The sequence below is a fragment of the Anoplopoma fimbria genome, chromosome 20, assembly GCF_027596085.1.
Source record: "Anoplopoma fimbria isolate UVic2021 breed Golden Eagle Sablefish chromosome 20, Afim_UVic_2022, whole genome shotgun sequence".
Classification (NCBI taxonomy): Eukaryota; Metazoa; Chordata; class Actinopteri; order Perciformes; family Anoplopomatidae; genus Anoplopoma; species Anoplopoma fimbria.
In genome coordinates, this window is record NC_072468.1 from 15,936,852 (window position 1) to 15,949,888 (window position 13,037).

Genomic DNA, 13,037 nt, shown 5'->3' on the forward strand with positions numbered 1-13,037 from the left:
TGTGTGTGTGTGTACGTGTGTGTGTGTGTGTAACGCCATACCGCGCTTGGAAACTAAAATGTTAAATGCCTTGTGTTTACCCGGCTGTGTGTGAGATGTGTGTTATGATCTGACTTTAATCAAATCATTTGCACACAAAAAAACGAACACTGAGGACCGCGCGTTTGTGTCAACATCATAATTTCAGTCTTGGTGAACTCCGCCACAAAATGGCGTCCACGGTGGCGTGACTGCAAGAACAGTGCCGTCTCTGCAATGCAGTCAGAAACATGCAGCATGAGTAACTGTACATGCACAACCATGGCTAAGTGTGTGTGTGTGTGTGTGTGTGTGTGTGTGTGCATACCAGTGCATATGTGTGTGTGTGTGTGTGTGTGTGTGTGTGTGTGTGTGTGTGTGTGTCCAGTAGGCAGAACGCCCCCTGCAGAGACAGACACTGTTCCACCATCCCACCTCTCCTCTCATGCCGCCATTTTACACACGCAGGAGCTAATGCTAACCAACCCTGACCGTTAGCTCTTTACCCAAAAAAGTAAGAAATATGCGAAAGACCGAACGAACGAAAAACGCGAATTAACAAAAGCGGTTAAAGTAAAATTTTGAGTGTCGAGTCCGGGATTCGAGAGAGCTCGGCTGGACAAGCGGTGTGTGTGTGTGTGTGTGTGTGTGTGTGTGTGTGTGTGTGTGTGTGTGTGTGTGTGAGCGTGTGCGTTCGTATTGTGTCCTTGTGTGTATCGAGTTCAGAGGGTACAAAGGTATTTGGGAGAGAGGGGAGGGGGGGTTAAAGGAGGGCAGCGATGTAAGAAAATAGCAGAAAAAAAAAAGAGAAAGAAAATGGGGAAAATGGTGAAGCCCGGCAAACTGAAATGAATGCAATGTAGTGCTCACAGCGGGACGACGACAGAAAAGAGAGGAGAGAGACGGAGAGAGAACGGGAATCAATTAGAGAGAGAGGGAAGTTGGTCTATAATGGTTTCTCACAGTAGGACGGCGAGAAAAGAGAACGGAAGAGAGGCAGAGCGACAAGGTGAAGAAGAGGGATAAACACAACAGGAGGAGTTTTTAGGGAGAAAAAAAAAAAAAGGTAAGTATGGAGTGGGAGGCGAAGTGAGTCGGTGGGAGATGCAATAGAGGGGCTGCAGGGCGCCAGAAGATATTTTACATGACGCCAGTCTGCTGATGACGGTTCGGAGCCTTGTTTTCTGATGCAACACGGGCTCAAGCACCTTTCGGCAAAAAAGCGCCTTCTCTGGCATGACTCGTGAAAGCGCCATGTTCAAATAAAAACAATCACACACACATCACTACGCCGAAAAAAACATAACCAACACCTACAAAGCGTAATCATGCTTTACACTGCTGCGAGGAACAACCAGGATGAGGAAACATGACACACACACACACACACACACACACACACACACACACACACACACACACACACACACACACACACACACACACACACACACACACACACACACACACACACACACACACACACACACACACACACACACACACACAGAGAGAAAGGATGTCATTAGCAGCTCTCTGCGCCACTGAATCCGTCCTGCCTGGTTTTGTTGTGTTCTTGGGTTAAATTAAGGTGAAAAACACACACGTTCACACACTGGAGAGGAGACCGAGGGACTGGAGAGCGGTAGCTGACCTTGGAGCAATGACAGCGTACCTGACGGACCCTCTCACTGTCATCACTCTGTCCTTCAGACCAGTGTGAGGCAGTTGTGTGTGTGTGTGTGTGTGTGTGTGTGTGTGTGTGTGTGTGTGTGTGTGTGTGTGTGTGTCTGTACTTGCTGATAATTAATTCAAAACACCCACAACAGGGCATCCCCACATGGAAATACCATTTAATCACATGCTTTTTAGAAGAAGAAGAAAAAAAGTTTGGGGAGATAAGAAGGGAGGGAGGCAAACGGGTTGAAGTTTAGATAAGAGATAAGATGAAGCTGAAGGACAAGAGGCTGCCATCACCGAGGGCACACACACACACACACACACACACACACACACACACACACACACACACACACACACACACACACACACACACACACACACACACACACACACACACACACACACACACACACACACACACACACACACACACACACACACTGCGTCCTGCTGCCATGCTACCTGTCAGATAAAAGGGAACCTGAGCAGGAAGCAACCAGAGGGAATGTAAGGTGTTACCACAGGGAGCAACACAACAACAGCTGTGGTAAACCGCCACTAATGGACAGTCAAAGAGAGAGAGAGAGAGAGATAGAGAGAGGGAAAGAGACCCTCCAACTCTCCTTCATCTCCTCTCCCATCCATCTGGTTTGCTCTTCTCTCTCCGGCCTCATGTGCTCTCATCCCAACGCGATCGCCGCACAGCATGCGTACGACAGAGATGGAGCGGAGCGAGGAGAGGGGAGTTCGGTGAATAACTTTGCGGTAGATATGGAGATACAACAAAGAGATAGAGAAGACAACGGGTAGGTGGAGGAGGAATTGGGTGGGGGCGGGGCGGAGTCAAGAGATTAGTTTTGCTCCAGTAGCGAAAGATCATAAAAAACGAGGAAGGGAGGAGAGAGCTGAGGAGACAGAGAGAAGGGGAGGATTAGTGCCACTTCAGGAATGACAGAAGACTAAAAAAGAAAGAGCGGGAGGAGTGGAAGACAACGAGAGGGAGATCCTGACATTTAGTCGGGATTAGTTTTGGTTAAGAAACAGGATGAGAGGGAGAGAGAAAATAAGAAAAGGAAACAGTAGATGGAAGTGTGTGAATCTCTCTTGATAGAAGGCTTTCTAATGTAAAGTAATGGGCTTTAACGGTAAAGTCAAGTGTGTGTGTGTGTGTGTGTGTGTGTGCGCATGTGTCTCCCATCATGCGTAGTCCAGGTGATTCCAAATATTTAGTTTATTTCCGGCCCAGATAGGCTGATGGGGGAATACTGTCAGAAGGTCAGAAGACTACATTAGCATTTTCTCACTGAACAACTATCTGTGGTATTTCTAATTAATGACAGCAGGATAATTAACATTTTAAAAAAAGTCATCAGCCTTCAGTCTGGTAATAACGCAGCAAATTACTCCCCGTCTTGCGCCGGAACAGTGATGGCATTTAAGAATTCATTCGAGACGGATGAGGCCTCTTTTTATACTGGTTTTTAATATTTATTTTCCTTAACAAAAAAGTGACATGAATTTAATCAAGGCTTGGGAGATATTCGTTAGAAGACATGTAGAAATGAAGTGAATGGGTCTCCCACACATGCAGACACACACAAACTTGCAACCAGCTTTCCTGTAAAAAAAAAAAAAAAAAAAGTGTGTGTTAGTTCAGCCTGGGACAGCATGAAAAAGCCCCCTGCGGATAGCACTGGGATGGGAACTGGGACAGACGTCTCGGACCAGCATATGAGGGGGCAAGCACACGCACACGCACACGCACACACACACACACACACACACACACACACACACACACACACACACACACACACAAGCACAAAGGGCAAAGACTCATAGACCCATGCAGGACCGCGCAAACACACAAAGTGCACGGACACAGAAAAAAAACGGTCATACACGTTTGAAATGCTCACACACACCGACAACTGTACAGGGATTCCCACAGTGACTGGGCAACATTCCCAACCGGAATGGGCAGCTCACTGGACTGGAAGACTAACATTACTCCAGGCGAGCTCTGGATTAGATCAACTCTGGGAATTTCACAGTGGGACAGAGAGATGGAGAGAGTGAGAGAGACAAGGAGGAGGGCTGGGGGAAGGAAGGGAGGAAAGAGAGGAAACTAATGCTTAAAAAAAAGCCCTCAATCCAATTAGGCTTAAAAGCCAACGTGGAGCGGAGAGTGGGGGAAATCTTATTATACAATGTTAAAGATAATGCAAGATTCAAGATGAAGAGGTAAAGATGAATTTAGTATTATATGGAGAATGAGAGCATTACAGTTCTTCAGAAGGAGAAGTGGAATAGTAGCCCTGGTAGTAGAAGAAGAGAGATGAGTCTCCTGGTTTACAAAGAGCGAGCATGAAAGGAAGAAGAGATGAAAAGAGGAGTGTACTCACTGGACTCACAGCACACGGTGACACGCAACTTCATACATGGCAGAGGAGGGCCTTCATCTGCGGGTAGAGCTAGAAAGAACAACGAGAGACACACAGAGAGAGAGAGAGAGAGAGAGGTTTTAATATGCTGCTTACCTATTAAAGACAACAAACAGTTAGTCAAAATGTTAACTTGTCAAATAAAAAGAGAAATATATGTATGCTGGGTGTCTACTCTCTGAGAAGTGTCTTGATACTTTTGAAGAATACTTATGACAAGAAAAGCTAAAGAGCAGCGAGGATGTTTTCCTGTTTAGACCATATCAATACCTCAATATAAAAGAATCACACCATCTTCCTGTCACAGGCGAAATAAAAACAATAAAATACACTACTGAGAGTGCAAGCCTAAAAAATGTAACTGCTCCGATATCAATGCTGATCACGGCTCTCAAGGGAAAATTGTCAAACATCAGATGTATTACCTGTCGGTTTAGCATTGCTTTTTACAACAACAAATCTGTCTGGAAACTGCAGTTAAATGGCTTTACATTTGAATTATTCACAAACAGCTGCTAGCTCAACGGGGTCCCACCACACAAGCTGAGTGTATGATCACTTACAGTCTGTCCCACTTTGTATCAGTAATTTCAACTGATAAGATACAGCTAAAAAATGGCAGTAAAGCTGTTCAAAGGCACTATGTACTGTGGCTGGGAGAGCTCTATCAGACCAAGTAGCTTCACCATTTTGACAGCAAATGTGTCAAATGAAGAAAAGATTCAGCAAATAATGAAACACAAGCAGAGACAGGACCACTTTCACCAAACGACCACGTAAATTACCAGCAAATACAGAGATCCCATAAGTCGTACGCATCACAACAAATGTGAGATACAACTCTACACAGGATGCCCAGTTAGACACTAGAAGGCTGTCTGCTGAAAGTTCACCTAAAATCTCAGTTCAACCCATAGGCCAAAAAGCAGGATTTTGTGACATCCAACTAGTTTGAAAGCCAATCCTGGTCTACCATGCAACTTACGCAAGCGTGACGTGAGAAGATAAAACCTCCGGTGCCCAACAGGTGGCAACCTTCAGGTCTGAAATGTCAAGCCAATGCGGAAGTGCCTTAAACTTGCATTATTTCTAATTACCAGCAGGGGGCGACTCTTCTTGTTGCTAAAGGGAGTCTATGAAAAACTGACCCAACTTCTCAATTTATTTTTTTAAGTCAGTACACGTTGAGTTTATGCCCTCATTTGTTAGTTTCAAGTCTTCTTCAATACAACATGATGTTCATTTCGTGAATTTCGAGTGTTTGTCTTACAACTTAAACCCTTACACATTGAGTTTTTAGTTCAAAGTTCATATTAAGCTTTTTGGTCTAAAAATGCAATATTCAGTATTTGGTTGTACTTAGCTCCACCCTCTCGTCTCACGCAACGGCCAAAAAGTTGAACTCCAAGCTTCAAAATGGCCGCCCACAAACCAATGTGTTAAATCACAATGACTACGTCCACTTATGGATTTAGTCTTTGGTGTAATTACAGTGAGAATGAACAAGGAGACATCTTCTGTCCAGTAGTAAAACTTTTGATATGATATATATATATATATATTTTTTAATCTGAGAGAAGTAGTTTTATTTTTAAACTTGGTGCTATTTAATTGTTATTGAAAATATTTTTCAAAGTATTCTTGTAATTCTTTTAAACATGTCTTCAGGAAAAAATTGTTTTGTCCAAATACTATTTCAAGCTCAATATTTATTTCAGTGTTAACCATGTGATTTCATAATCTAGTGTTATGATAATTACTACTGCATTCTTTTAGGTGTCCCCTGGAAACTATCCCCTCAAATGGTTCCATGTTTTGAGCTGCTGACCATCAGAGGATGTTGAGGTGTTTCCTGATCGTGGGGATCCAGACGTGGAGAACCAGCGGCCGTTGGTCAGCAGGTCAGTCAGAGACCCAGAGACCCAGAGACAGAGGGTTGACAGTGTCTGTGGGAGCTGTAGAGGGGCTGAGCCCGGCTCAGACTGAGCCAACTAATGCCATTAGTGTTCCTAATACTATTGTACTGTTCTCCCGGGCTAATGCCATTATACTGTCTCCAGTGCTGCGGGGCCCATTCAGCACACAGACCCCAGAGCCAGACATTTGGACCAACTTTACGCCTTATCTTTGATGTGGACAAAACACACACAATCGCTCTGAGCCCGATGTGGCCCGACCAGGGAGAGGGGGGGGCAGCCATTGTTGCTTTTCTCTAAACGGGCCTGAACAACCACAATAGCCCAGTGTGTGTACATACATACGTGTACGTGTGTGTGTGTGTGTGTGTGTGAGCACTCTCTCATGCGCTCACAATGCGCCATTGTCCCATGGACCGCAACAGTAATTTATGTAAAGATTCTTTCTCTCTCTTCGTCTCATCCATCCCTTTTCTCCGTCGCTTTTGTTGCTCCCCCTTTCTTTCTCTCTCCAGTGTGGATTCCTCTCATCCGGCCCCCTCTCCTCCCTTTCTCCCCCCCTTTGCCTTCCTGTACTGTCAGACTGTGTCCATCTTTTGCTCTTTCTCTCCCTCTGTCACTCCTCCACGCTTCTCTACCTCCGTCTGCTTCTCCGCCTGTCCTTTTCTTTCTCCCCCTCCTCACTGTCGTCCTGTATTGATCTCCATTTCTTCCTCCTACACTTTGCGGTCCCTCTTTCTCTTTGTTGTCACCCTTCCACACCGTGCATTCACTAGACTCTTTCGTTGTCTGCCTTGTTTCATGTCCTCCTCCTCTTGGTTCGACACACCAGAATTTGTAAAAAGTATAAAAAAAAAAAAAAAACAGTCCACTGATTTTACAGCAACCTTTTAAAGCCATATTCTGGGTCTTTCCCTTCCTTTTTCTCCCTCCAGTGGTTTGAGATAAGTGAGTGAGTGGAGAGGAGCACAAGGGAGTGTAATGGATAAAGAAGATACCATCACTAAAATTGTATAATAGCCTACAGGTTTAAGAAAACATCAAATTATTGTCACACAGCATGAATTTATGGAAAACATTAATTCTATAAGCTGCAGTTTGCCGACGCTCAAAGCCTCGTAAAAATACACTCAACCTTTTCATTCTTTCAACGTTTAGGGCTTCCTGTCCGCCACACTTCCAGGTGTCTACTCAGAGTGTAATAAATTGAAGCATCAAATGTTTACATTGATTCTCTTTTGGAGAATAGAAATAGAATGAATGGACATTTTCATCAAGACAGTAAGTGATAATGCTCTTTGTATATTAAGAAGGCAAATCTTTTAGCCATGTATGGAAGCTCAGTACTGTCAATTGATAATCATAATCAAAAAGAAGTCCTGATGGAACAGATCATGTGAGTCTTTAGTGTTTAACTTCTAGTTTTATGGTTAAGTAAGGATAGGATATTACTAAATTCTCGCCGTTTTCAAAGCTTGAACTGAGATTTGCTAATTGAATCATGGACATTTAAAAGTGCAGTGTGTTGGATTTGTTGATATCCATCAGTGACGTAACAGATTGCAACCAACTGCAATTTGTCCTATGTGACAAGTGTAAAGAAGAATTATGGTGAACAGTCCGTTCCGGGCTACTTTAAAAACATAGCAGCCGGCTCAGTGAAGAAAACCCGCTCCGTATGTAGGTATCGACTGATAATTCTAAGGTACAAAAAACAAAACAATTCTCATTTTCAGGTGATTATCCACTAAAGAAAACATACTTAGTAATGGTATTCCATTTCCTTTAATAGATTCCCCTAAATGCTACACACTGTTCCTTTAATGTGAAATACTTAAGATCCTAATCCATGTTTTCAAGGGGTGGAAGTCATTTTTCAGATTCCTAGTTTAAAGGATGTGACCCTTTTTTTTTTTTAAATGAGAAATTTAAAGTCGTCATCTTTGGTTTCAGGAAATTGATTTTTCATAAACAATTAATGGATTCATTTGGAAACTAGTCCACAGATGATCAAAATGATTTGCGTCCCTTTCCAACCAAAATGTGTCCTGATCAAACCACTTTATTTCGTAAGCTTTGGTATTGTTGTATTGATAGACGTCCTCTACTCACAGCTGTAGTAGTAGTGGCGTCCTGGCAGAAACTCAAACCCCAGCGAGAAGGGGGTGAATCTTTGGATCTTCTCGGAGAAGCGCACTGGTCCAAACGGAGCATGGGGGTTGTTACACTCCCACCGCTTGATGGCCCCTTTTGTCTCCACACAGCCCTGGAAAGAGGATTCTCCCACCAGGTAGAGGGCCGGCATCTCCGGCTGCCCGGGGCCCTGGGTCCCCTTGTCGGGGTAGTGGGGGCAATAAATGTCCAGGTAGTCATTCAGATTCACCTGGACGGACAGATCTCCTGCCGTTAACCTGGAAGGAAGAACGACAACGACATTAATATTTCACGTAACGATTATAGAGTACAGAGTAATACATGACTGAAGGGGAAAGAGAGGTGGTGATTTAACACAGAGAGAGAGAGATAAAAAAAGACAGATGACAGGTATTCCATAATTCCTTTGTGCCTAAAGGAACGTGGATAGTTACAGCAGATGGATAGTTCATCAATATTACACATAACAATTACACACAGCGATAAAGCAAAGTTGTGCAGGTCTTAAAAAGAATGTTTTACAATCTGATATATATGAATGATTCGACTGCATTTGACTTCCAGACCAGCAAGGGAGCGGTGCTGAGCGGGAAAAACAATCCCTCATATGCTAATTAAGACCACTGAGGGGAGTGTGAAATAAACTTCACTACACAGCAAACAGATACACACAGGCTTGTGCAAACGTATGTGGACGTGCATGTGCATGCACAACCATGTCTTCAGTCAAGGTTGACTGGCTTTAGGCATAACAACAACTCTGGACAAGACAGCATCATTAGAACAGAAGAGCTGCATTATGCATGCTCCTTTAGACTTTAGAATCTGACTTCCTGTCAGCTGCAGCATAAAGAGTTACCCGTGTACAAGCTAATATGGGGGAAGAGAAGATGCGAGAAAGATTGAGCAGAGTCGATGTAGGACAAAGTAAGAGAGGTGAATTCAACAGGAGGAAATCATAAGACTTTGTATGAATCATAAAGGCATGAAAAGACAAAGCAGGAGACGATAAATGAGGAGAGAAATGTGTGACAAATGGAGGGGAGGAATGAAAGTGATGAAGTGACATATGACGAGACACAGAGGAAGACAGATGGAGAGACTGATGACAAGAGAGCTGTTGAGACGGGTAAAAGTAGAGAGACGGATCACAGAAAAAAATGAAGAAAGCTAAATTAAGATGAAAGTTTGGATGAACAGGTGAAATAAAGAAGTGGAGTAGAGAGAAACGGAAGTAAAGTGTTTTAATTAGCGACCCCAGAGAGTGTGAGTGCAGACGCACAGAGAGGAGAACAACGGAGTGGAAGAAAGAGTCGAGACGGACTTTAATTGGGCTCCTCTGCGCATGGAGAGCAGGAGAAAAGAATGAGGGGCAGAATTTGGCTCGGGCAGAAGGTTCAGGTCCATCAGTGGGAGTCTTTTTTAAGAGGGGTGACAGAGCGGAGGAGAGAGGAAGGGGAGTGCTGGGAGTCAGCGGAGGGGAACATGGGCGAAAAAAAAAAGAAAAAAAAGAGCACAGAATGGGGAGGGGAGGAAGGAGGTGGACGAGTAGAGTAGTCTTAAGCTAAGTAGGCTGAATGAGAAGAGACCAACGGAACAAATGAGAGGAGGAATGAATGCAGAAAGGAGGAGGAGTTAACGAAAACAGTAAAATGAAACAGATAAGACGTGACAGGAAGCAGGAGACTGAGATGGTCCAGCAAGTCAGAGGAGGACGTCAAAGATGGATGGAGCAGTGAGAGGAGAGATGACAAGAGACCATGGGAGAGAGGGGCGTTATGGCACGGCTAAAAATGTAATAGACATCCAAGTTTTTTTGTTAGCTTTGAAGCCGAATGTGGGCGCCATGGTGCATACATCTGAGTGAGATAATGGAGCAGACGAGTGTGTGTGTGTGTGTGTGTGTGTGTGTGTGTGTGTGTGTGTGTGTGTGTGTGTGTGTGTGTGTGTGTGTGTGTGTGTGTCTCGTGGGGATGCAGGTGAGCCCCTGGAGGCAGCTTTCACCAAAAGCTGCTTCCTGCTCACTAGCTAGCGTGCAGAATTGGCGATCTATCAACGCGACAGGACACCATCGATCTGGATCCCTCGCTCAGGACATACACACTCCGCTGATCAATATCCCCTCTGTGAATGTGTGTGTGTGTGTGTGTGTGTGTGTGTGTGTGTGTGTGTGTGTGTGTGTGTGTGTGTGTGTGTGTGTGTGTGTGTGTGTGTGTGTGTGTGTGGCCACGTCCCGATAGCTCTATTACCTGTGTGTGCTAATTACAGCCGAACAAAGGAACTTGATTGTCTGGTTAAGGGAACACAAAAGCAGATAAGCCAGTGTAAGCGTGCGCGCGCACACACACACACACACACACACACAGACACACACACACACACACGGTACTACCTGTGGTTCTCAGAGGCAGAGAGATGTTTACTTCGGTGCACCAGCTGTGGAAGTGCGTGAGTGTGTGTGTGTGTGTGCGTATGTGCGATGTGTATGTATTAATACATGTGTACTGTGTCAACATGCTGCACCCCCGCTATACATGTCATTCACCTCAAACTTCATCTGCACTGCTCAGGTCCCATCACCCCCCTACCACCTGATCTGCATTCCTCCTCACCCCCTTCCTCTCCTCGATCTCTGCCCTAGTCTTTCCCCCTGCTCTCCCTCCTATTTCTGACTCCTCTCTATCCTACATTATCCCCCCCCCCCCCACACACACACACACCTCGGGCCTGTGCCATATGCAAGCCGGCAATTACAGAGACGGTGTGCTCCACTGATGTCAAACTGTCAGCCCTCTTCCTATCCTCTTCCCTTCCTTCCTCCCTGTTCCCTCTCTTTCTCTCTCTCTTGCCCTGGTAGGCTTTGGGTACGCCCTAATTACACCCAGCATCCTCCCCTTCCTGCCAGCCACCATGCAGCAGAGCGGTGACAGCACAGGGGCATCATGGGAGCACCCAAGGGCTGTGGGTGTAGTGATGGAGCAGCCTATCAGCATGGGGAAGCGGAGGAGAGGATTGGTCCAGGGCTGGAGCAAAGGGGAGAGGGCAAAAACACAGAGTAGCACACACACACACACACACACACACACACACACACACACACACACACACACACACACACACACACACACACACACACACACACACACACACACACACACACACACACACACACACACACACACACGCACACACACACACACAGAGACATGAAAGTACTTGAGGAGAATAAAACATGCTCCATCCCTCATGCTAGAGGGTGATCGGTGACACCCTTCTGAGGACTGGTGCAAGCTCTTGGCTGATAAAGAAAACTCTCACCGAGGAGCCGAATCAAACACAACATGCTGGGGCGCTTCAATGGAGAACTTGAAAAGGCCAACGTTTATCCTTTTTATAATTGCAGGAACTCACATTTAATATTCAAAAATTGAACATAACCGATGTCCTCCCAGGTGTCCATGTTAAGGTCCGTGCACACAGAAGCATATACACACACTGTGTGTGTGTGTGTGTGTGTGTGTGTGTGTGTGTGTGTGTGTGTGTGTGTGTGTGTGTGTGTGTGTGTGTGTGTGAAGCTATAATGAAATGCAGGGGGTTGACTGTGGCAGAGACCTTTGATCCTTTAATATGAGAGAATAATTAAAGGAGCAACAATCCCACAACACGGCTTCAGGAATACAGAGCAGATACTCTCATCACGCAGAGCAGCTGCGTACTATGCATACTGAATACACTTGGGCACTTAATGCATGTACTGCACATAAACACGGGGGGGGGTACTTATATTCCACTACAATGAAAATGCTAATGTTGCATACTCTGCCCTATGCATTCCAAATGACTGTATACTGTAGATACTGTAGTTTTAATAAACACTTTCATGCTTGTGATGGAGCGATAACAAGCCTACAGAGTGGCTGCTGGTTTCCTTGTAGTGACGACGGGAGGCCGAAAGGCTTGGTGGAGCCTCAGTTCTTCCGTGGTCGATCACAGCGGGGTGATCGCTAACTCTGCTCACACTGCTGACCGGGCACAGCACGCTGTGGTCGCCGCGTCCTGGCTGGGCGTAGCATGACACAGCTTCAGCCTCCTATGGGCGGCGTAGTCACACTTCTGTGAGGAGGATGACTTTGTGAAATGGTATTTTTTTGTTTATTTCAGATTAGGGGTGGGATTTATGAAGCGATGACAGATGAGTATCTGTCAGGCGAGTCATTAATCTCAATGAATAAAACAACGTCAACCTTGACATTCTGATTGCCTTAGTATTTGCCTCAGTCACGGGTGCGTTTGGTTAATCCAACTAGTCATCATAATGAACCAGTCACACAGGCATTTTTAACAGACAATTTGCAGACGTGATGACAGATCTATTCATTTAATGGAACCCCTGCAATCAGTGGATTTGCTTGTTGAGTCTGGGTTAATCAGCACAGAGATGTCACATTGAGTTTAATTCTGGTGAACTTTGACACAAAACTTTGCGCCACTGATCAACTGAACCTGAACCAAAGTCAACGGGGTTTTTTAAGTTTAAGAGATTCTAAAGTTATATTCTACTGTATAATTCAACAATGGATACCCCACTTGTGAATTTCACACGCTCACAGTTTTTTTAGCGTTTTACTTCTGCCGTTTACAGTCACGCTTCAAAAAAAAGTGTTTATTTGTGAAGATTTTCTTGCTGAACAAAAGCACGTTAGTATCATACACTTGTTTTTGCCACAGAGATTATTGTCTGCAATGATCGAAAAACCAATGGAATCCAGTGTTTTGTGGAGACCTACGAATGATTGCTGCTGTGCTTCTCTCTGGTGGCATC

At 44.9% G+C, this 13,037-nt stretch overlaps 1 protein-coding gene across 4 annotated transcripts in view; it reads right to left on the bottom strand.

Annotated features, from left to right (window-relative positions):
• The window catches only part of si:dkey-246i14.3 (ephrin A4), a 32,525-nt gene that overhangs the window by 4,242 nt on the left and 15,246 nt on the right, over positions 1–13,037 (bottom strand). For 2 of the 4 annotated variants that reach the window (XM_054622005.1, XM_054622003.1), the window contains exons 2-3: positions 8,174–8,472; positions 4,107–4,175 (exon numbers count right to left, since the gene is read on the bottom strand). In XM_054622005.1, the coding sequence (XP_054477980.1) occupies positions 4,107–4,175; positions 8,174–8,472 (368 nt within the window). Of the gene's footprint in view, positions 1–3,228; positions 3,320–4,106; positions 4,176–8,173; positions 8,473–13,037 lie in introns of those variants that run through there. The other 2 variants (XM_054622006.1, XM_054622004.1) reach the window with 2 other exon arrangements.